Here is a 24,839-nt window from a genome sequence, read left to right as displayed (position 1 = left end):
ATGTTCAACAGTCAATCATGGAACTCAACCTAGTAGAAAAATAGTAGCCAAATAAAATTCAGAGTGAACAAATCGTATGACTTTATAAAATGTAAATTTTATTATGCTTTGTATAGCCTCAGTAAACACAGTAAAACTTATCTTAAATAAAATTAAGTGTTCTGCGGTGAGCTGAGACTAGCCATCACATTCTGTAGTGAGGCGGACTCTGAGACATAGGGCCTGATCCTGATAAGAAAATGTGTCTTAGCTTGGGCTGCTTTAACCAATACCATAGACTGCATGGTTTAAACAGCAGGTATTTATTTCTCACACAGTTCTGGAGATTACTAGTTCAAGATCAAGGTGCCAGCAGGATCCAAGTCTGGTAAGGCCTCTCTTGTTGGGTTGCTCACAGCACCTTCTTCCTGTGTCCTCACATGGCCTTTCCTCCATATGTGCAGATAGAGAGGAAGCAAGCTCTTTGGGGTCTTTTAAGGACACGCATCCCATCATGGGAGGCCCACCCTTATGCTCTCATCTAAATTCTCCCCAAATTCTCACCTACAAATACTGTCACATTAGGTAAGTTTGGAGGTTGCAACATGACTTTTAGGGAGACACAGGCATTCCATCCATAACAGTTGAGGTGGCTCAGATCCCATTTGGTGGCTGGGAGACCTATTTCTCCAGCTTTTAGCCCGAAGTCTCTTGCCCCATTTGTATAGCACCAGATTCTTCTCTCCATGGGACCCTCACTATCTTTGGGTGTTCTGTGCGTAAGCTGAATATGGTACCCAGAAAAGACTATATGCTTACAGAGCCATTTAAAGACACCTCTCAATGTGAGCTCTAAATTACTGTGTTCCTATGTTTACTAACTCACCTTCACTAACTGTACAGTATAGTTCAGTGCTAACAAATTCATTGATTCATTCATTCGTTCACTCAGAACGTATTTATTGAGCTCCTATTATGTGCCAGGACTGTAAAAGTCATTGTAAGGGAGATGAGTGTCAAGGAAAGATAGGATTCAGCAAGACCTAACTAGTTTTGTTTTTGGGAGGTGTTACTGGAAGCAGAATGTCGTTGACTCCATTGTTAAAGAAGGAATGCCCCTACTTTCCCAAACCAGAGATTCTAATTTTGTGGTTTGGTTGGTGGGTCTCAGGAACTCAAACCTGGAAGTTTGTGCTGTCCTGAGCCTGGTTAGCCATGGTCAGGACATCAGCTTTATTCTCTCAAACTTTTCCATGAGGTGGGGAACCTAGCAGCTGGCAGTCCTGTGGTCACATTGTTAGAGTTGTGTCATCAGCAGAGAATTGGAATTTCTTTCCACTAAGGTCCAGCAGAGAGTCCTAGGCAGGACTCCACATTGCTTTAACTGGATCACATGTTCATGCTTCACTGTGGCCAGAATGATGGGTCACATGGCTACTCCTGTGGTCAGGAAACAGGAGTCTGTTCTGAGAGTTGCTCCCTCCTTATTGGGGAAGTAGGGAAGGTAGTATCTGAATGTTTCAGTCTAGGGAGATATGTTAATGAATAAAGAACATCTGCTAATAAAATAAAAACACTTAAATATGTATAAAAATATAGGTACTTTACCACTAAAGTACCTACAATTAAACGAACAATTTATATGAAACATATTCAAATATTGTAGTATATTTCACATTCTTTGTATAGAGTAAGAATAATAGAGTAAGGTCACCTACTTACAGGCATAATTAGGGATTGTGTGTGTGTGTGTGTGTGTTTAGTTTTGTTTTGTTTTTTTGTGGAATAGTGAAATTATCTGGCCTCTCAAGGAATAAAGAACCTGGAATGTAGAGGTGTGAGACAGTATAGTATACCAGTGTTGACTATTTCTTGGAAAATTATGTAAAAACATTTGAAATCTTTTAGGTGTCATGTGATTTAAAAATTTCTATTGATTCATTAATGGCTGAACAAGCTTTACTGATTGAAAAATTTCCTTTCTGTGCTCATTCTGAGGGAGCTCATCTCGAGTCAGAAATTGTTGTGTTATATATCTTCAACTACCATTTATTAACCTAGTAAATCTAGTGATTACGTCACTCAGTGTACATGAGTTTAATAGAGATAAAAGAAAATGTAAAAATCATGTCAAAATAAAGCCTTTTCTAGGTGTTCGGGCCAAAGGAGTGAGAAGAAAAGGGAACACACTATTTGGAATTCTTAATTTAAAAATTCAATGATTTTTTTTTTTTTAAGATTTTATTTATTTGACAGAGAGAGACTCAGTGAGAAAGGGAACACAAGCAGGGGGAGTGGGAGAGGGGAAAGCAGGCTTCCCAGTGAGCAGGGAGCCCGATGCAGGGCTTGATCCCAGGACCCTGGGATCATGACCTGAGCCAAAGGCAGCTGCTTAACAGCTGAGCTGACCAGGCGCCCCAAAAAATTCAATGATTTTTAAGGAGCATTAAGATGAGGAACACAGAGAGGGGAAACTATCTTAACTTGCTACTGGTTTTATTATATTTAAATTTTAATAAATATTGTCTAAACTAAAACATATTTAAAAATTCAAAAGTATCTTGATTAAGAACAACTCTGATGAACAATCTTTCAATAGCTAGCAAGTTTCAGATACATGAATTACAGAATAGATGCAAGATTGCCTAAGCATAAAATTTCCTATAGCATCTGCATTGCCAATTTTCATTGTTTTCTTAAAAAACTTGTCTGGTGGTATAAAGATTCTGCAGCTGTGCCCAGAATGAACTCTATAGAGCATTACCAGGTATTGCTTGTACATTTTGACCCATTTATTGAAATAAAGAAAAATATTTGTCTTACTGGATTATTTAAACGAGCAACTTTGATGATAACAATTTAAAGAACTTAGTATTGGCTAATGGGCAAAACTTCAATTTTTTCCTTCTTTAGTTAAATGTTTAGTTGTAATGATATTTCTCACAGACATATGGCCCTACAATGGTATTTTGGTTGTTTAAAAATTCTAGACAAACCCAATCCATAACCAAGAGAACTTTTTCCCCTTTCATTGTCAGTAGATGAATCCACTCTGGATGGAAAACATCCTGTAGTTAATTTGCTTTTACCGTGCTCTTGTGGCCTCCATCCCAGGAGCCTTTTAACCCCAACCCAGCCTTTGTTTTTATTCCAGAGATAGCACTTGTACTAATTCTGCTTGCCCTTGTGCATGTTTCTCCAGTACATAACAAAAACTCCCTTTTTAAAAACAAGAATTGATTTTTGGGGGTAGAGAGTCAATCCCAAAATATTTCCTCCAGTCTTAGCATATGAATAGATTAAAGCTAAAAGGAAATTTAAATTGCTGAAATTATTCCATTAAAGGTTAAAATGCCCAACCCCTTTTCCTTCCTTTGGTACAGCACTGCTCTTCCTTATGGATCTCCAAATGTAACCATTGTAATGAAAAAAAAAATATGCCAAAGCATGAGGCAAAAATATACATCAGTACTTTCCTGGGACCTTGGGGCTCTCAATAAAATGTGCTTGTACATCCTTAAATCACAAAACCAGTTTTTTCATAGTTTTGGTAACTTTCTGAGCTGGTCTCTCAATTTACCAAGGCAATGACCTCATTTTCACTACAGAACACCTCTTCAGGAAACAAGATTATGAAATCAAGCTTTGATCTGGATTCTTTGATTATGGGAAAAATGTAAATGTAATTCACTTACTAGAAACCATGTAATTTTAGAAGTCTTCAGTCGAGAAGTAGAGCCAAGGCATGGACTACAAAAGTTGATATTTATACTTTGAGGTCTCACTCAAATACTGGCTGCTTATTTCCCCAGCAATGACCTTTGACAGTTGGTTTTGAATGCTTTAAAAAGCAATTTAGTTTCCTTTTTCTTTCCTCTTTTTTTTCCCCCCAGTACTTCTGAGGAAGCAGTTTTTCACTGTTTAGAATTTAAAGACAATTGGTGGAATCCAGAAATTCAGCAAATGCCAAATAGAAAGGGAAATCTAAACTTTAGTTTTTAGAACAATTTGGACCGGCTCTAGATTTTTTTTTTTCCTTTCTGCTTTTCTATACTGAAATTCCTGCACATTTACATTGTTTGTAGCCATTTATGGCTTTTCAAGCTGTCTACATTTGCTATGTGATAGGGAGATCAAAGATGAATTCTGCATTTAACTGAATTAATTAATATGAGTTGTTAGTTCAAAGGCATGAAAGTGTTCATCTAAGTTCATTAAACATGTAACATTGATCAACTACTAAATTGCTAACTTCCATCATTAATTGATAGAATCTAGATTTTAACCTTGTTAACTGTTTTAGTTGAAAGGATTTCTCCATAGACCTGGCTGATAAGGTTGTAACAGGGTGGGAATCTACTTCTATTGTTCTCAGAGGAAGTTAAAATGCAAAAGGTCCAAATGTACAAATAACTTAAAAATCTTAGGAAAAATCTTGGTAAAAGAAATAAATGTACTTTTTTTTTTTTCTTCAGTTTTCATTTCCATGTTAGCTTTAGGGTAAAAATTCAATTTTAGTATCATGTTTGTTTCTATGCAGAACTTGTGTTAGACATGAATATGCTTGGACCGGGAGGTTGAATATATATATTAAGATGATCTGTTTTGAGTTTTACTATGAATTTTTCTGTTACATTTCTCACCAACTTACAGCTTAGTAACTTTTATTTTTTATTTAAGTAGATTATAGGATAAAGTTCTGCAGCACATTTGCTAATAACCTAGGTCTTTCATGATATGGAGCCAGATATTATATGCTTATAGCTCTCATTTTAGCAGTTAATCATAGACTGTTTAACTGTTCACTATAAAACTGTCTGGTATCTACAAGGAGATTATGAAAGCCTGGAAAATAAGGTTATAACATTACCGTAATATCCAATCTCTAGGACTTGATTACTTTCTTTAAAGCTTGACTAAAATTAATAATGGTTTTCATTAGTAGAAACATAGGCCAAAATTGTTAATGATAAATATGATTAGAAAATCATTGAAGTCTTTCTTTTTTTCTTTATCTTGAATCTTTACAAATTGTGAGTCTTTTTAAAAAATTTATAATGTATATATTTCTTAAATTCTTATCATCTTTCAAAGGGGACCATATAAATTTCTGATATAAATTTTAAAAGGAAAAATAAATGAAAATTGTCATTATTGGTGATTTTATTTATAAGTATTCTAAACTCTAGAGAAATTTGGGTTATTAACCAACAGACTCCACAACGAGGCCATTGAACCATTTTTGTAGGGTGGAAGAAGGATGTGATAGAGTAGAAAAAATTACTTTGGTTTTCTAAAGCTTTTTGTTTCTGGTCCTGAGGGATGGTAAGGGAAAAAGAATGAGAGAATGAGAGAGCCAGTGTTTTTTGTCTCTCTACTCCTGGAAGTTCTCCTCTTCCAGGAAGAGTTGATGCTTTAGAATATTATTCAAACTGGTTAAGTATATGAAGAGTTCAAATTGGTTAGGTATATGAAAGTCAAGAATTTAAGTACATGATAACTGTTCTAAAATATGCAAGCATAGACAGTTTAAAGGAATCCTTTCCCAGATCCTCAAATACCACCTGCTCTTTTATAAAAACGATGTGCCTAAGAACAAACTTGTGGTGGAGATGTCATTCTGGTTAACTCCCTCTTCACAATTGACCTCTGTTATTCCTTTGCTATAAGATACCATAAGGGCTGCTCCCCACACCATCCTCACTCAAATCTTGACATCATTTAAGAGATGGGGGAGGAAGAAGTCCAACCCAGCATACTATACAAAACCTAAGCATTAAGCAAATATGAGGGTAGAAAAAAAAAAAAAGACTTTAAGACATGCAAACTAAAAAATAAAATAAAATAAATCATGTACCTTTTCTCAGAGAGTTATTGGTGCATGTACTCCAGCAAAAAATAAATAAATAAAATAAAATTAAAAAAAGGGAGTAGACCAAGAGACAGGTGATCCTCAACACAGGAGAAATAAAAAGTCAATTCTGGAAGTGATACTAAAAGAATATTTCCAGTTCCATAGCTATAATAGATTGGATAGCAATCAATCCAAGTTCCACTGAAAGGGAATAAGGTGAAGGAGGGATGTTTTCAAGCAAGGAAAACATTTGATAGATTTCTTGCTGTGTTAAAATGTATTGAGAAATGATTTCCAATTCTGATGAAAACTTCCAAGATGATCAATATACAGAATATTAAGTGAGTGAAAGAAAGATGGCAAATAGTGATTGCAATTATACAGGAAAGAAATAATCATAGCATAACATGTTTTTAGTTATAAAAATATTTACTTTGCTTAAGGATGCCCGAGTGGCAGAGTCAGTTAAGCATCTGCCTTCAGCTCAGGTCATGCATGGTCTTGGGGTCCTGGAATCAAGCCCTGCTTTGGGCTCCCTACTCAGTAGGGAGTCTGCTTCCCTTCTTCTGTCTCTCCCCAGGCTTGTGTTCTTTCTCTCTCAAATAAATAAATGAAATCTGAAAAAAAATTACTTTCTTATAATAATATAAACAGCTGGTTAATGATTTAACCAGAAATTGTGGTATAACTCTTTTTGGGAGAATGGGGGAAGACAGAATATGTATGTATGTGTGAATGGGTGGGCACATAAAAGAGTTAAATCATTATCTTAGTGTTAAGGGTTAAATTAAAAGAACATCCAGAAATCATGCTATACACTGGTATAACAAAAAAGACTTTGGAATTGGGATGGGGAGTAGTGAGTATGGTAGGCAGAACCTCCCAAAGATGCTTCTGTCCTGATCCCCAGAAAACATGACTATGTTAAGTAGCATGGTAAAAGGAACTTTGCAGATGTGATTTAGTTAAGGATTTTGAGATTGGGAGATTATCCTGGGTTATTTAAGTGAATCCAATCACATGAACCTTTGAGGTTAGAGAGTAGATAGAGAGAGAGGGAGAGATGTGGCCACAGGAGTGGTCATGACCCTAGGAACACAGGTAGCCTCTAAGAGTCAGGATCAACCCTCATCAAAGAAACAGGGACCTCAGTTCTACAACTTCAAAGACCTAATGTTGCCAAGAACCTGAAGGAACAAGGAAAACAGATTCTTCCCTGGAGCCTCCAGAAAGGAAGTGCCCTGTGGACATTAAGATTTTAGCTGAGCGAGGCCTGTGCCAGACTCTGACCTACAGAAATGTAATATAATAAATATGTGTTGTTTGAAGCTACTAAATTTGTGGTATGTGTTATAGCAGCCAATAGAAAACTAATATGGCAAGGAAGAGGTATTTTATTTAAGCTTTGTAGAACATTTTACTTTTTTATGTGAATAAATCTTTTAAATATGTAATATTTTTAAAGCTTTAGTAAATAAGAGTTGATATTTTCTTAATGTAATTAAAAACATAACTAAGCCAATAGTCAGCCTCCTTTTGGTTCTGTTTCCATTAGGCATGTTATATATGAATTCTGGTGGTTTATGCAGTTCCTAAAATTGCAGAAGGGCCCCTGATTTTCAGTCCATTTTGGAAGTTCCAAGTGGTCTAAGTCCATGTCTATATAGTTGTGGTGGTTTAAAAGAGTGGCTGTTAAGTTTTTGGTACTAGTCAGAATGGAGGTTATATGCCCTTTGCTTTTATCCTGGCTGGCTTGTGATGGTTTTTACCAGTCAACAGTAGAAGTGACATGAGGTGACGTGTGGGCCTAGATTATACAAGACCATGCTGCTTTTGCCTTATTCGCTCCTGGAGCCCTGAACTACCAGGTACAATGTCTGGTTACACTGATATCACATGCTGGGAGGTCATGCATGGTGCTCTACTTAATACACCTAGTTCTACTGGTTCTTCAACCATCCTTGTCCAGGCATGTGTGCATGAGTCTTCATGTACAGAAGACATCCTGGGACCCTCTAGGCCAGCCCATCTGCCAACTGAATACCAGAATCATTTTTGTCAAACCTACATGGAACAGAAGAATCACCCAGCTGATCCATAGTCGCATTCCAGACCCACAAAACTGTGCAATATAATAAAATAATTTTTGTCAAATAAAGAAATAAAATCTTTTAAAAAATTTACTTGCTTATAATAATGTAAACAGCTGGATAATGATTTAACCAGAAATTGTAGTATAACTATTTTGTTGTAAGTCAACAACAATTCAAAGTTTGGGGATAGTTTGTAATATAATAATAGATGACTGTAAAATATTTTATTAGAAGGCAACTTTTAATGGTAGCTTCCACACCCTCAAGATTATATTTGGTCTGCAGATACTGGCCGAAACTCCAAAACCCATGGTGCTTGGTTCCTTACTGGGGGCTGAGGAGCCAGCCCACCACCAAGTCCTACAAAAGCCTCCAATCCTTAATCTATGGAATCCAACAGTCTTTCCAAGTTGGGTCACCTTCTTCTCTTACTCTCCAAGCAAAACTCAATTCCCTGACTGCATCTCACAAAACAAATTTAGCCTTTTTTTTAGGTAAGTAAACCCAGAACTCAAGGACTTCAAGACCAACTATCTTGGGGAAATTTTCTCATGTTTCCATGGCAGGAGAAACACCATCACCAAAAATCAACCAGCTCTCCACCTTCATAAAATAAGATGTCCAAGCATGGTACTGGCATATAAACAGACACATAGACCAGTGGAACAGAGTAGAGAGCCCAGATATGGACCCTCAACTCTATGGTCAAATAATCTTGGACAAAACAGGAAAAAATATACAGTGGAAAAAAGACAGTCTCTTCAATAATGGTGCTGGGAAAATTGGACAGCTATGTGTAGAAGAATGAAACTCGACCATTCTCTTACACTGTACACAAAGATAAACTCAAAATGGATAAAAGACCTCAACATGAGACAGGAATCCATCAGAATCCTAGAGGAGAACATAGGCAGTAACCTCTTTGATATCAGCCACAGCAACTTCTTTCAAGATAGGTCTCCAAAGGCAAAGGAAACAAAAGTGAAAATGAACTTTTGGGACTTCTTCAAGATCAAAAGCTTCTGCACAGCAAAGGAAACAGTCAACAAAACAAAGAGGCAACTCACAGAATGGGAGAAGATATTTGCAAATGACAGTACAGACAAAAGATTGATATCTAAGATCTATAAAGAACTTCTCAAACTCACCACACACAAAATAGATAATCATATCAAAAAAACGGGCAGAAGATATGAACAGACACTTCTCCAATGAAGACATACAAATGGCTATCAGACACATGAAAAAATGTTCATCATCACTAGCCATCAGGGAGATTCAAATTAAAACCACATTGAGATACCACCTTACAGCAGTTAGAATACCAAAATTAGCAAGACAGGAAACAATGTGTGTTGGAGAGGATTTGGAGAAAGGGGAACCCTCTTACACTGTTGGTGGGAATGCAAGTTGGTGCAGCCATTTTGGAGAACAGTGTGGAGATTCCTTAAGAAATTAAAAATAGAGCTTCCCTATGACCCTGCAATTGCACTCCTGGATATTCACCCTAAAGATACAGATGTAGTGAAAAGAAGGGCCATCTGTACCCCAATGTTTATAGCAGCAATGTCCACAGTCGCCAAACTGTGGAAAGAACCAAGATGCCCTTCAATGGATGAATGGATGAGGAAGATGTGATCCATATACACTATGGATTATTATGCCTCCATCAAAAAGGATGAATACCCAACTTTTATAGCAACATGGACGGGACTGGAAGAGATTATGCTGAGTGAAATAAGTCAAGCAGAGAGAGTCAATTATCCTATGGTTTCACTTATTTGTGGAGCATTAACACATAGCATGGAGGACAAGGAGAGATGGAGAGAAGGGAGTTGTGGGAAATTGGAAGGGGAGGTGACCATGAGAGACTATGGACTCTGATAAACAACCTGAGGATTTTGAAGGGGTGGGGGGTGGGAGGTTGGGGGAACCAGGTGGTGGGTATTAAGGAGGGCACGGATTGCATGGAACACTGGGTATGGTGCAAAAACAATGAATTCTGTTATGCTGAAAAGAAATTTAAAAAAATGTTCAGGATTAGAATTAGGATTAAGTGGTAGGGAGAGGATGTTTAAATTTACCAATTAAAAAAAAAATATTGGTTACTTATTGCACTTTAGCCAGAGAATGTTTTACATTGTGTGATTTTTAGTATCTATTGAGATGTTCTTAATGTTTTAAAATATGATCAGTTCTTTAACTCTCCCAAATGTTTATATTAAGTAAATATATAGAATATGTTTTTTTTAAAAATCTATTGATTATATTATTGAATTCTTCCAATAATAAAAGATAATTATATAGTATTTACTCTAAGTGAGGCTTTGCCTTAGAAACTTCAGATAAATTAACTCTTCACCCATGTGCTGTTTTATTATTATTAAGATTTTTATTCATTTACTTGACAGAGAGAGGGTGAGAGAGAGAGAGAGAGCACAACCAGGGGGAACTGCAGGAAGAGGGAGAGGGAGAAGCAGCCTCCCCGCTGATCAGGGAACCTGAAGCCTGGCTTGATTCCAGGATGCCTGGACCATGACTCAAGGCAAAGGCAGACTCTTAACCAGCTGAGCCATTTTTACATTTTTACCCCCACCCATTTACTTTTAATCTGTATGTACCTTTATATTTAAAGTGGGTTTCCTATAGACAACATCTAGCTGGGTCTTGTTTTTGGTCCACTCTGACAATCTGTCTTTTAACTGGTGTATTTAGACCATCAACATTCAAAGTGATTATTGATATAATTTGATTAATATCTACCATATTTGTTACTGTGTTCTATTTGTTACTCTTTTTTTAATACCTACTTTTGTCTTCCATTCTTTTTTCTGTCTTTCGTGGTTTTGATTGAGCATTTTCTATAATTCTATTTTCTCTTCATTCTTAGGACATCCATTGTGCTTTTATTTTTATTATTATTATTATTATTTTTTAAAGATTTTATTCATTTATTTGACAGAGAGAGAGATCACAAGTAGGCAGAGAGGCAGACAGAGAGAGAGAGGAGGAAGCAGGCTCCCTGCTGAGCAGAGAGCCCGATGCGGGACTCGATCCCAGGATCCTGAGATCATGACCTGAGCTGAAGGCAGCGGCTTAACCCACTGAGCCACCCAGGCTCCCTATTTTTATTATTTTTACTTTTTTTTTTTTTTTTTTTTAGTGGTTGCCCTAGAGTTTGCCATGTTCTCTTACAACTAACCCAAGTTCACCTTTAAATAGCCCTGAATTGCTTATCGCTTGCTGGATATTGTGAATGCCTTACCCAACAAAATAATCCCAATCCTCCTTCTTACCCCTTGAATCATTGCTGTCATTCATTTCAGTTGTGAGCATACACAGGCATATGTACGTACATGAGGTATAGACATCAGCACACATAGTTGAATACATTCTTGCTATTATTTTGAATAAAATTTATCTGTTAGGTCAGTTAGGAAAAGTTTTTATTTTACCTTCACTTATTCCTTCTTTGATGCTCCTCCTTCTTTAGTAGATCTGAGTTTCTGACCTACATCATTTTCCTTCTCTCCAAAGAGCTTCTTTTAACAGTTCTTGCAAGGCTGATCTGCTGGCAGCAAATTCCTTCAGTTTTTGTTTGTCTGAGAAAGTCTTTAGTTGTTCTTTACTTTTGAAGGATAATTTCTCAAGATACCAAACTCTAGCTCTCTAGCTTCTGTGGGGGTTTTTTGTTCAACACTTTAAATATTTCATTTCATTCTCTTGGTTGCATGATTTCTGAGGGCAAGATGGATGTAATTTTTATCTTTGTTCCTCTACAGGTAACATTTTTTCCCCCTAATTTCTTCCAGGCTTTTTTTTTTTTTTTAAGATTTTATTTATTTTTGAGAGAGAGAGGGCACACAGGGGCAAAGGGATAGAGGGAGAAGCAGACTCCGTGCTGAGCAGGGAGCCTGACACAGGGCTCCATCCCAGGACCCTGGGATCATGACCTGAGCCGAAGGCAGACGCTTAACAACTGAGCCACCCAGGTACCCCAATCGAGTTAACTCTTGAATAATAAATGTATTTAGAAAATATTTCTTCTCTCTCTGCTACTTCTAGTTAATCCACTTATGCTTACTTTGTAGACACTATTTGAAAATCATTCTGACTTTTAAGGTTCTCATATATTCTTTTATATTGGTGCCTTCTTTTTATTTTTTTCTCAGGTCCCTTGATTCTAAATATTTGAGAGTAAAAAATCACTAGGCTACTTTAATTACAGTGCTTTGAACGAGTTGGTTTGATTTGCCTTTTTAATCTGTGTTCTCTCTGTATCCCAGCCCAGCTTCTGGGAGGTTCAAGGAACAGAGTGACTCACCACACCGTGTGCTGTGTCATCAGGAAAGAGGGAGCCTGAGGACCAGAGATAGACTGGGACTCAGAGTTTCTGGATTTTGACCCCTGCCGGCTCACTGGCTGTCTCTACATGGGGCTGCATTTTGACTGGGGTTTATAGGTAATCACTTAATTTCATGTTCTTTGTAGTTTTTCCTTTCAAAAATGGCAATAATTATCCTTTATCCCTCCACTTCCCCACCAGGATATGGCAAAGGCTTCATTATTACTAAAAACAAAATGAAATTGTCAATCTGTCCAGAGGTGTTTGCCATATAAATACAGAAAACAATTCTCGTGATTTCCTTGGCCTTCGTGGCTGTGCCCGTAGGGTCAGTAAGCACTTTCTCAATGAAGGGGGCGTTTTGAAATTCTTTCCACAGAAGTCTGGCATTCATTCTAAATGGACCTGGAGGCTGAGGAGCCCTGGAGTGGTTCCAGCTGGTTCAAACTCTGCCAGGTAAATATTTCCATGAACTAACAAGCTGTGGTAGACTGGTTATTCATGGGCTTGGCTGTTACTGTTGTATTGTTCTTGAGTTACTTTTGTGTTATATTTTTAGAACCCCTCTAATTTTATAGGTCCTGATGCTTAATCTGAGTCAGTAAGTGTTCTTATAGATGTAGAGTACTAGAGCAGAGTAGAACAATCTACCTTTTAAGAAAGGGCATTTATTGTAAATGTAATAAGATGATTAGAGGTAGGCGTTTTGAGAGCGGCTAGGGACGATATCATCTGTGTCCCATGCTCATTCTTTCCTTTTGCTCCAACCTCTAGCACGTTTAGTTTTTATCCTTAGGTTTGATGCTTTTCCGTCACCAAATGGTTCCATACCCACAGAGAGTGAACCTCAGCAAGGTGTTGTATGAGTACAGAAGTAGGGAGTCTATCAAGATGGCAAGAGAAGCCTGGTGGTGGGTATTATGGAGGGGATGCATGGAGCACTGGGTATGGTGCATAAGCAATGAATTCTGGTACACTGAAAAGAAATTTAAAAAATTAAAAAAAAATTTTTTTAAAGAATAATAAAAGCTGAAGTAGTCACTGTAGAAAAAAAAATAAAAAATGTATAATACCATTAAAAAAAGAGAGAGAGAGAAGGCTCTTCTCACATACTTGTCTTCTTCTTCTTCTTCTTCTTCTTCTTCTTCTTCTTCTTCTTCTTGTTTTAAAGATTTTATTTATTTATTTGACAGAGAGAGATCACAAGTAGGCAGCGAAGTAGGGGGAGCGGGGAAGCAGGTCCCCCGCTAAGCAGAGAGCCTGATGCAGGGCTCAATCCCAGGACTCTGGGATCATGACCCCAGCCAAAGACAGAGGCTTAACCCACTAAGCCACCCAGGGGCCCCACTTGTCTTCTTTTACGCAAGAACAAAAATCTGTCCCCAGAGTCCCTCTACTTCACATCTCTTTGGGCAGAAAGGGATCTCATAGCCTCTCTGAGCAGCAAGGGTGGCAGGAAAAGGGAGTATTTGGCTTTTTCAGTATCTACATTCAGAGATGGGCAAGGAGAAGGGATAGGAAATGACGGACCAAAGTGTTTGTCAACACTAACAAGTTCTTTTTCTTTCTTTCTTTTCTATTCTCACAGAAGTCATTGCCTGCCAACAGCCTACCACAGTCTTGGGAGTGAACTCCAACAAAGTTACCATCATGACTGCAGATGCATCCCATCAAGACGGAAAAATGGGCTCCAAATGCTGTTGCGCTATTCCTGAAAGGTAATCAGCTTCTGTGCACAAGTGGATGGAACAGGTCTATTTACATTGCTTTGAAGTTTACCCAGTAAATCACCATGACCTGTGCACGCAGAGGAATGGAGGGGAAAAACTGAATGAGTCTTGATCTGTTTCTTACAACTGCCTTGTGAAGGTGGCAGGTAGTCATTAATACTGATGATTATATAAATATGGGATGGACAGTTGAATGGTTAGCTGTTAGAGTTCTAGGAACTGGGTGTGAGCAGTTTTATTTCCAGACTCCAAACGGTGCCTGGACTGTAAGTTTTCTGTTTACACACGGTGGGTATATGTCCATTGATGATTGGAGTTTATCATCCGAAAGAGATGGAGCTTTCCTTTTAAGTTTTTTTTTTTTTCATATCCTTGCATTTATATTAAAATTTGTATTTTTTTGGCTCTAAATAGTTGGAGGATGACATGGAATGACCTTGTAATAAGGCCATATACAATGCAATTAACTCTGTGTACTGTTTCTAGAGTAGTGTCCCATTGACAGGAATATACAGGCTATCATTAGCATCATTTAAAAATTTTTTTTAAATTTATTTATTTAAATAAACATATAACGTATTTTTATCCTCAAGGGTACAGGTCTGTGAATCGCCAGGTTTACACATTTCACAGCACTCATCATAGTACATACCCTCCCCAATGTCCATATTCCCACCACCCTCTCCCGTCCCACCTCCCCCCAGCAACCCTCAGTCTGTTTTTTGAGATTGAGTATTTTATGGTTTGTCTCCCTCCCAATCCCACCCTCTTTCATTTTTTCTTTTACTACCCCCCAAGCCCCCAACATTGCATCTCCACTTCCTTATTTCAGGGAGATCATATGATAGTTGTCTTTCTCCGATTGGCTTATTTCACTAAGCATCATACCCTCTAGTTCCATCCACGTCATCGCAAATGGCAAGATTTCATTTCTTTTGATGGCTGCATAGTATTCCATTGTTTATATATATGTATATACAATGTATATGCGTGGGTATATGTGTATACCACATCTTCTTGATCCATTCATCTGTTGATGGACATTTAGGTTCTTTCCATAGTTTGGCTATTATGGACATTGCTGCTATAAGCATTTGGTTGCACGTGCCCCTTCAGAGCACCACGTTTGTATCTTTAGGATATATACCCAGTAGTGCAATCACTGGGTCATAGGGTAGCTCTATTTTCAGTTTTTTGAGGAACCTCCACACTCTTTTCCAGAGTGGTTGCACAATTAGAATCATTTTTATGGATGTGTCTCTTTGTTTTTATTGTATCCAGTAAGATATGCAGTTTAGCAGTTTACCTTGGAAAAGAAGTGCAATTAAGTTTAACTGGAAAGATAAACTGTAAAGACAGTCAGACGTTATCACCAAGATGACAGGACTCCAACTCTGAGTGTGGCAAGGCTGTTGTAATGATGAGTGAAGATGACCACATGTCCTTCTGAGCGTGATCTCCTTGATTTGAAAACAAAGGGAACCAATTAATATCGATAAAACCCTAAGAACTTTGGAAAATCTTGGTGTTTCTTCATCAGTACTCTCTACTTGGGATGGATTTAGCTGAGAAACCCTGATACTGTCAAAAGAAATAAAGGGTTTACTTTTTCTTGCACAGAGTGGGAAGGTGGTCATTTTGGGGTCCGGGGTGCTGCTCCAGGGTTAGTCTCATGTTGCTCTTCTGCTTTGCTGTCCTTCAAGCAGAACTGCTGAGCATCTAAAAATGAGGTCAACTTTCCAGAAAGACAAAGAAGGAAGGATAAATGGCGGTATAAGGACTTGGGACATTCCCAGAAATCCCGGGAAACATGTATCTTGTTGTTATGGACCATGTCCCATGGTCACTGTTAGCTGCAAGGGAGTCCAGTGACTGTAGTTTCTTAACTGAACACATTGACATTGCTGGATTCTCTTAAGGAGGATGAAATAGGGAAGTGATATTGTCTAAGCAATGGGCAACCTATGCCACCCCATCACCATTGGCAAACCATGTCTGGGAGTCCACACTGGAGACGTTGCTTTCCATGTCTATTTCCATGGTAAATGTAGGTGAAAGTGATCAGATGTAAAAAAAATTTCACCATTTTCTTTTCTTTTCTTTTCCAAGTAAGCAATAGTAGCCTTTTTGTTTGTGCTTACTCTGTTTTCTAATTTATGTGCACAATTTTACATATACTTCTCTTCCTCAGTGAGAAAGTGAAGGTTCATTGGATGATGAAGTGAGTTCTGAGAAGGCCAAATTCATTCGATTGTTAGAGGGGTCTAGGATTCACCTCAGGACTGCTGTGCTCCCTGCATGGTCACAGCATCCTGGCTTCCCCTCTGGAACCAGCCGCTCAGTGCTGAGTAGACCTGGAGGTGTTTTGAACTTCAGGCTGAGGAGTAGCTTCTGAGTCATCAGGTGGCCCATTTTCTTCTGTGCCTAACCTAACTGTCTATCTGGGTCGGCAGGAACACTCTCAATGGTGTCAGAGACAGCAGGTCAGCAGTGTACTTAAACAGGGCCAGAGAAATACTGTAGCCCAGCCTGATCGCATCACAAATCCCAGGCTTTTATTCTAGAGCCTGAAGTGTACCATGAGTTCCAAGCTGATGTACCTTGTACAGAATTTGGACCTAGTACAGAATTTGTACCATAATACAAATTGGGACATTTAAAAAAAAATATTTTTATTAACATATAATGTATTATTTGCCCTGGGGTACAGATCTGTGACTCACCAGGCTTATGCACTGCATAGCACTCACCATAAAACATATCTTCCCCAATGTCCATAACCCAACCACCCTATTCCTACCCCCAACCCCCAGAAACCCTGTTTGTTTTGTGAGATTAAGAGTCTCTTATGGTTTGTCTCCCTCCTAATACCATCTTGTTTCATTTTTTCCTTCCCTACCCCTTACAACCACCCACTCTGCCTCTCAAATTCCTCATATCAGGGAGATCACATGATGATTGTCTTTCTCTGATTGACTTATTTTGCTCCGCATAATACCCTCTAGTTCCATCCACATCGTCACAAATGGCAAGATTTCATTTCTTTTGATAGGTGCATAGTATTCCATTGTATATATACTCCACATTTTCTTTATCCATTCATCTGTTGATGGACATCTAGGTTCCTTCCATAGTTTGGCTATTATGGACATTGCTGCTATAAATATTCGGGTGCGTGTGCCCCTTCAGATCACTACATTTGTATCTTTAAGGTAAGTACCAAGTAGTGTGATTGCTGGGTCATAAGGTAACTCTATTTTCAACTTTTCAAGGAACCTCCATGCTGTTTTCCAGAGTGGCTGCACCAGTTTGCAGTCTCATCAACAGTGTAGGAGGGTTCCCCTTTCTCCGCATTCTCACCAACATCTGTCGTTTCCTGACTTATTAATTTTAGCCATTCTGACTAGTGTGAGGGGGTATCTCTGTGGTTTTGATGTATATTTTCCTGATGCTGAGTGATGTTGAGCATTTTTTCATGTGTCTGATGGCCCTCTGGATGTGTTCTTTACAGAAATGTCTGTTCGTGTCTTCTGCCCATTCCTTGATTGGATTAGTTGTTCTTTGGGTGTTGAGTTTGGTGAGTTCTTTATAGATTCTGAATACTATCCCTTTATCTGGTATGTCATTTGCAAATATCTTCTCCCATTCTGTCAGTTGTCTTTTGGTTTTGTTAAGTTTCCCTTGCTTTGCATAAGCTTTTGATCTTGATGGAGTCCCAACAGTTCATTTTGCCCTTGCTTCCCTTGTCTTTGGCGATGTTCCTAGGAAGAAGTTGCTGCAGCTGAGGTCGAAGAGGTTGCTGCCTGTGTTCGCCTCAAGGATTTTGATGGATTCCTTTCTCACATTGAGGTCTTTCATCCATTTTGAGTCTATTTTTGTGTGTGGTGTAAGGAAATGGTCCAGTTCCATTCCTCTGCATGTGGCTGTCCAATTTCCCCAGCACCATTTGTTTAGGAGACTTTTTTTCCATTGGACATTCTTTCCTGCTTTGTCGGAGATTAGCCGACCATAGAGTTGAAGGTCTATTTCTGGGCTCTCTATTCCGTTTCATTGATCTATGTGTCTGTTTTTGTGCCAGTACCATACAGTCTTGATGATGACAGCTTTGTAATAGAGCTTGAAGTCTGGAATTGTGATACCACTAACTTTTGCTTTCTTTTTCAACATTCCTCTGGCTATTCAGGATCTTTTCTAGTTCCATATAAATTTTAGGATTATTTGTTCCATTTCTTTGAAAAAAATTGATGGTATTTTGATTGGGATTGCATTAAGTGTGTAGATTGCTATAGGTAGCATAGACATTTTCACAATATTTGTTCTTCCAATCCATGAGCATGGAATGTTTTCCCATTTCTTTCTGTCTTCCTTAGTTTCTTTCATGAGTACTTTATAGTTTTCTGAGTACAGATTCTTTGCCTCTTTGGTTAGGTTTATTCCTAGGTATTTTATGGTTTGGGGTACAATTGTAAGTGGGATTGACTCCTTAATTTCTCTTTCTTCTGTCTTGCTGTTGGGGTATAGAAATGCAACTGATTTCTGTGCATTGATTTTATATCCTGACACTTTTCTGAATTCCTATACAAGTTCTAGCAGTTTTAGAGTGGAGTCTTTTGGGTCTTTCACATAAAGTATCATATCATCTGCAAAGAGTGAGAGTTTGATTTCTTCTTTGCTGATTTGGATGCCTTTAATTTCTTTTTGTTGTCTGATTGCTGAGGCTAGGACTTCTGGTACTATGTTGAATAGCAGTGGTGGTAGTGGACATCCCTGCCATGTTCCTGCCCTTAGGGGAAAAGCTCTCAGTTTTTCCCCATTGAGAGTGATATTCACTGTAGGTTTTTCATAGATGGCTTTGAGATGATATTGAGGTTTTTCATAGATGGCTTTGATGATATTGATGGCTTTTGATGATATTGAGGCTATCCCTATACTTTGAAGAGTTTTCATCAAGAAAGGATGCTGTACTTTGTCAAATGCTTTTTCAGCATCTATTGAGAGTATCATATGGTTCTTGTTCTTTCTTTCATTAATGTATTGAATCACATTGATTGATTTGTGGATGTTGAACCATCTTCGCAGCCCAGGAATAAATCCCGCCTGGTCCTGGTGAATAATCCTTTTAATATACTGTTGGATTCTATTGGCTAGTATTTTGGTGAGAATTTTCACATCCATGTTCATCAAGGATATTGGTCTGTTATTCTCCTTTTTGACGGGGTCTTTGTCTGGTTTTGGGATTAAGGTAATTGTGGCCTCATAAAATGAGTTTGGAAGTTTTCCTTCCGTTTCTATTTTTTGAAACAGTTTGAGGAGAATAGGTATTAATCTTCTTTAATGTATGGTAGAATTCCCCTGGGAAGCCATGTTGCCCTGGGCTCTTGTTAGTTGGGAGATTTTTGATGAGGGCTTCAATGTCCTTACTGGTTATGGGTCTGTTCAGGTTTTCTATTTCTTCCTGGTTCACTTTTGGTAGTTATATGTCCCTAGGAATGCATCCATTTCTTCTGGATTGTCAAATTTGCTGGTGTATATTGCTCATAATATGTTTTATAATTGTATTTCTTTGGTGTTGGTTGTGATCTCTCCTCTATCATTCAGGATTTTATTTATTTGGGTCCTTTCTCTTTTCTTTTTGGTAAGTCTGCCCAGGTATTTATCAATCTTATTACTTCTTTCAAAGAACCAGCTCCTAGTTTCATTGATCTGTTCTACCATTATTTTGGTTTCTATTTCATTGATTTCTGCTCTGATCTTTATGATATCTCTTCTCTTGCTGGGTTTAGGCTTTCTTTGCTCCAGCTCTTAGTTCTTTCTCCAGTTCCTTTATGTGTACTATTAGGTTGTATACTTGAGACCTTTCTTGTTTCTTGAGAAAGCCTTGTATGTCTGTATACTTTCCTCTCAGGACCGCTGTTGCTGTGTCCCATAGATTTTGAACAGATTTGTTTTCATGAAATTTTTCACTTCTTTAATTTCCTGATTGACCCATTCATTCTTTAGTAGGATGCTCTTTAGCCTCCTTCTATTCACGTTCTTTCCAACTTTCTCTTGCGATTGAGTTCTAGTTCCAAAGCATTGTGGTCCCAAAATATGCAGGGAATGATCCCAGTCTTTTGGTACTGGTTGAGACCTGATTTGTGACCCAAAATGTGATCTATTCTGGAGAATGTTCCATATGCCCTAGAGAAGAATGTGTATTCTGTTGCTTTGGGATGGAATGTTCTGAATATATCTGCAATGTCCATCTGGTCTAGTGTGTCATTTAAAGTCTTTATTTCCTTGTTGATCTTTTGTTTGGATGATCTGTCCATTTCAGTGGAGGGGGTGTTAAAGTCCCCTACTATTATTGTATTATTGTTAATGTATTTCTTTGATTTTGTTATTAATTGGTTTGTATAATTGACTGCTCCCATGTTAGGGGCATAGATATTTAAAATTGTTAGATCTTCTTGTTGGACTGACTCTTTTAGTATGATATAGTGTCCTTCCTCATATCTTATTATAGTCTTTGGCTTAAAATCTAATTGATCTGATATAAGTATTGCCACCCCAGCTTTCTTTTGATGTCCATTAGCATGGTGAATTGTTTTCCACCCCCTCCCTTTAAATCTGGAGGTGTCTTTGGGTCTAAATGAGTTTCTTATAGACAGCATATGAATGGGTCTTATTTTTTTATTCATTCTGAAATCCTGTGTTTTTTGATTGGGGCATTTAGCCCATTTACATTCTGGATAACTATTGAGAGATATGAATTTAGTGCCATTGTATTGCCTGTAAGGTGACTGTTACTATATATTGTCTCTGTTCCTTTCTGGTCTACTACTTTTAGGCTCTCTTCTTGCTTAGAGGACCCCTTTCAATATTTCCTGTAGGGCTGGTTTGGTGTTTGCAAATTCTTTTAGTTTTTGTTTGTCCTGTAAGCTTTTCATCTCTCCTTTTATTTTCAATGACAGCCTAACTGGATGTAGTATTCTTGGCTGCATGTTTTTCTCATTTAGTGCTCTGAATATATCATGCCAGTCCTTTTTGGCCTGCCAGGTCTCTGTGGAAAAGTCTGCTGCCAATCCAATATTTCTATCATTTTATGCTACAGACTTCTTGTCCCAAGTTGCTTTCAGGATTTTCTCTTTGTCACTAAGACTTGTAAGTTTTACTATTAGATGACGGGGTATGGACCTATTTTTATTGATTTTGAGGGTTTTTTTTTTTTGCCTCCTGGATTCTGATGCTTGTTCCCTTTGCCATATTAGGGAAATTCTCTACTATAATTCTCTTCAATATACCTTCTGCCCCTTCCTCTTTTTCTTCTTCTTCTGTAATCCCAGTTATTCTCATATTGTTTCGTCATATGGTGTCACTTATCTCTCGAATTTTCCCCTCCTGGTGCAGTTGTTGTTTGTCTCTCTTTTGGTCAGTTTCTTTATTCTCTGTCATTTGATCTTCTATATCACTAATTCTCTCTTCTGCCTCATTTATCCTAGCAGTAAGAGCCTCCATTTTTGACTGCACTTCATTAGTAGCTTTTTTTATTTCAACTTGGTTAGATTTTAGTTCTTTTATTTCTCTAGAAAGGGATTTTTATTTCTCCAGAAAGGGATTCTAGTATCTTCCATGCCTTTTTCAAGCCCAGCTAGCACCTTGATATTCATCATTCTGAAATCTAGTTCTGACATATTACCAAGGGCTGTACTGATTAGGTCCCTAGCCATCAGTATTGCCTGTTGTTTTTTTGTTTTTGGGTTTTTTGGGTGGTGATTTTTTCTGCCTTGTCATTTTATTTAGATAAGAATATATGAATGAGAGTGTAAAATACTAAAAGGGTGGCCAAGACTGGTGAATCAAACAAAGCCGCCCACTTGATTTTGGGTATATTCTGGTGTCTTAGTAGAAACTACCTTCCAAAACTTTAAAGAAAGAAAAACATATATATACAAAAACAAGGGTAAACACGAAGTGATGGAATATGACTATAAAAATGAAAATTTAAAAAGATTCTAAAAAAGGGAATGATAAGAACGTTGGTTGGAAAAAGAAAAAAGGGCACCTGGGTGGCTCAGTTGGTTAAGTGACTGCCTTTGGTTCAGGTCATGATCCTGGAGTCCCAGGATCAAGTTCTGCATCGTGCTCCAAGCTCCATGGGAAGTCTTCTTCACCCTCTGATATTTTCCCCTCTCATGCTCTCTCTCATTGTCTCCCTCTCAAATAAATAAATAAAATCTTAAAAAAGAAGAAAAAATAATGTGATCAAACTGGAGCTAGAATTAGAGTATATTTTGATCTATTAGAAGAAATTATATCCCAAAATTTTAAAGGAAAAAAAAAAGCTATATGTATAGAAAAAACAAGGTTAAATTCAATGAAGCCATAAAATATGACTATAACGATGAAAATTTAAAATGATTTTTTTTAAAGGGCATTGATAAGATAAAATAGTTAAAAATCTTTAAAAGAGGAAAGAGTTTCCCTCTACTTAAAAAAATAAAATGAGAACAAAATAAAATTAGAAAAACTTAACTTTTCAGGATTTAAGGATAATGGGGGAAAAGCCATGAATTCTACGTGTTGCTTTCCCCTAGCTCTGGAGTTCTGCAGTTCTCATTGACTGGTGTCCTTGGTCTTGGTTTGATGTTCTTATGATCTCTGGGGGAGAGGCCTGTTGCAGTGATTCTCAAATGTCTTTGCCTATGGTGGAATTGCACCGCCCTTGCCAGGGACTGGCTAAGTAATCTTGGGTTTGCTCTCGGTAGCTTTTGTTCCCTATATGGTTTCCTTAGAGCTTTGGAGGTCGGGAATGAAGATGGCAGTCTCCCAATCTCTGGCCTGGAGATGCCAATAGCTTGGGGCTCCACTCCTTAGTGCTCCCTTAGAGGAAAGCAGTCAATCCCTCCTGTCTCCCTGTTCTCTGGCTGTGCTCTGAGCTCACCTGGCCTGTGACTTAGCATTTCTTTCTCTGGCACATGGCCCTGTTTGGAGTCTCCAAACCCAGCAGATTCCTTCAGTGTGCTCCCACACCTCTCCTCCCAAAGGAGGGAGGGAGTCTCTCCGTATCTGCCACTTGTGGGGTCCCTACTTGAAGAGCAGTGGTGTGTCTGTGCAATGGATCACAGTTTAAGGTAACCCCAAGCTGAGAGCCCCCACATCAGCTCCATCTCTGCAGCTGGCTTCCCTACCCCAATACCTTGTAGCTCTGCCACACTCAGACACCTCTGATCTTTGTGACTCCATGGGACCTGAGACCACACTGTCCCCGTGATGGTTCCACCCTCACTTAGCCTCTGGAGCAACATCCCTCAGTGAAACAGACTTCTAAAAGTTCTGATTTTGTGTTCTGCTGCTGCACTGCTTGCTGGGAGCCGGACCTTTCCCCCACAGTCTATCTTCCCGTTGCTTGGGATTCAGTTCCCTGAATGTCCTACCTTCCAAAAAGTGGTTGATTTTTCTATTCCTAGAATTGCTGCTTTTCTTCTCTTCTATCTCCTGTTGAGTTTGTAGGTGTTCAGAATGGTTTGATAACTATCTACCTAACTCCTAGGACCTAAAGCTATTTCAGTCTCTTACTCCTCCTCCATCTTGCTTCCTCCCCAAGACCCAAATTGGAACATTTTTGTCTCCTAAATTTCCTCTTCCCTATTCTTTCCTTCTGCCCCACCCCACCCTATTTAATTTCTGACTTAGAGATCTTATTTGATTTTTCAAGTTAGAAAGACTTAAAGAAGTCACCTTTCCTAACTTTTCATCTGGAGGAATCCTAGAGGACCTTCTCTGAGTGCCATGTGTAGACATCCAAAGATGAGTGAGACACTCACAATCCCACACATTATCCAGTTTTGAATAATGTGTCAGAAAGCTGTATTGGGCTGACCTCTCCTATTAGATTTTATCATCTCCCACCAACAGTGGAACTCCAACATCCCCTTTGACAATTGACAGAAAATGCTATTGCATTACATTCCTAGGGCTTCCCTTTTGTAGAAACTTTATTGATAGAGTTAATGAGTCTCTATGAGGAAATCAGAGGGACAGTATATATGAAGAGCAGCAAAAATTTGGGGTCAAAGCTGAGAAATGTGATGGCTGTGGAGGAGAAAGAAACAGAACAGTGTTATTTGCCATTCTGACTGTCACCTTTACAAGTAAAACTTTGAAGGGCACCTGGGTGGCTCAATTGGTTAAGCGTCTGGCTCTTGGTTTTTGCTCAGGTCATGATCTTGGGATCTTGAGATTGAGCCCACCATCAGGCTCAGTGCTCAGCGTGGAGTCTGCTTGTCTCTATCCCGGTGTTCCTCCTCCCCCTCCTCCTCCTCTCTCTCTCTCTCTCTCTCTAATAAATACAACCTTAAAAAAAGAAGTAAAATATTGAGGTTATGTCCTTCCAAGGATCCTGGATTTTCTCCATTTTCCACAAGACTATAGAACAGGTTTATTTTATTATTATTATTTTTTAAGATTTTATTTATCTGTTTGACAGAGACAGTGAGAAAAAGAACACAAGCAGGGGGAGTGGGAGAGGGAGAAGCAGGTTTTCCGCTGAGCAGGGAGCCCGATGCAGAGCTCAATCCCAGGACCCTGGATCATGATCTGAGCTAAAGGCAGACGCTTAAAGACTGAGCCACCCAGGCGTCCCTAGAACAGGTTTATCTTCCTCCCTGTGTTCCTCCCTCCATGTCTCTCTCTCTCCCTCTCCCTTTCTTTATCCCTTTCTTTCCTTCTTTCTAAGGCTATAACTATGAGTGTTTCAAGGAGATGTTAATCCATCTGATTTGGCATGATGAGAGAAGGCATCATGTATGAGGTGAGGCTTGAATTAATCTTGCAGGATGAGTGTTTCAGTGTTTGGT

The 24,839-nt window shown here is 38.5% G+C and overlaps 1 protein-coding gene across 2 annotated transcripts in view; it reads left to right on the top strand.

Moving 5' to 3' along the window:
* The first annotated feature begins 12,213 nt into the window (after positions 1–12,213).
* Positions 12,214–24,839, top strand: part of LOC309847973 (uncharacterized protein) — a 43,516-nt gene continuing 30,890 nt past the window's right edge. Inside the window, exons 1-3 of one of the 2 annotated variants that reach the window (XR_014302751.1) lie at positions 12,214–12,388; positions 12,651–12,727; positions 13,860–14,446. Coding sequence is in view for 1 of the 2 variants with exons in the window: in XM_082698909.1 (XP_082555035.1) it covers positions 12,671–12,727; positions 13,880–13,989 (167 nt within the window). In the remaining variant the exon portion in view is untranslated. Of the gene's footprint in view, positions 12,389–12,650; positions 12,728–13,859; positions 14,447–24,839 lie in introns of those variants that run through there. The other variant, XM_082698909.1, reaches the window with a different exon arrangement.

The sequence above is a fragment of the Mustela nivalis genome, assembly GCF_964662115.1.
Source record: "Mustela nivalis genome assembly, chromosome: 14".
Taxonomy (NCBI): Eukaryota; Metazoa; Chordata; class Mammalia; order Carnivora; family Mustelidae; genus Mustela; species Mustela nivalis.
The sequence above is the reverse complement of the archived record's forward strand: the minus strand, read 5'-3'. Positions and strand labels throughout refer to the sequence as shown.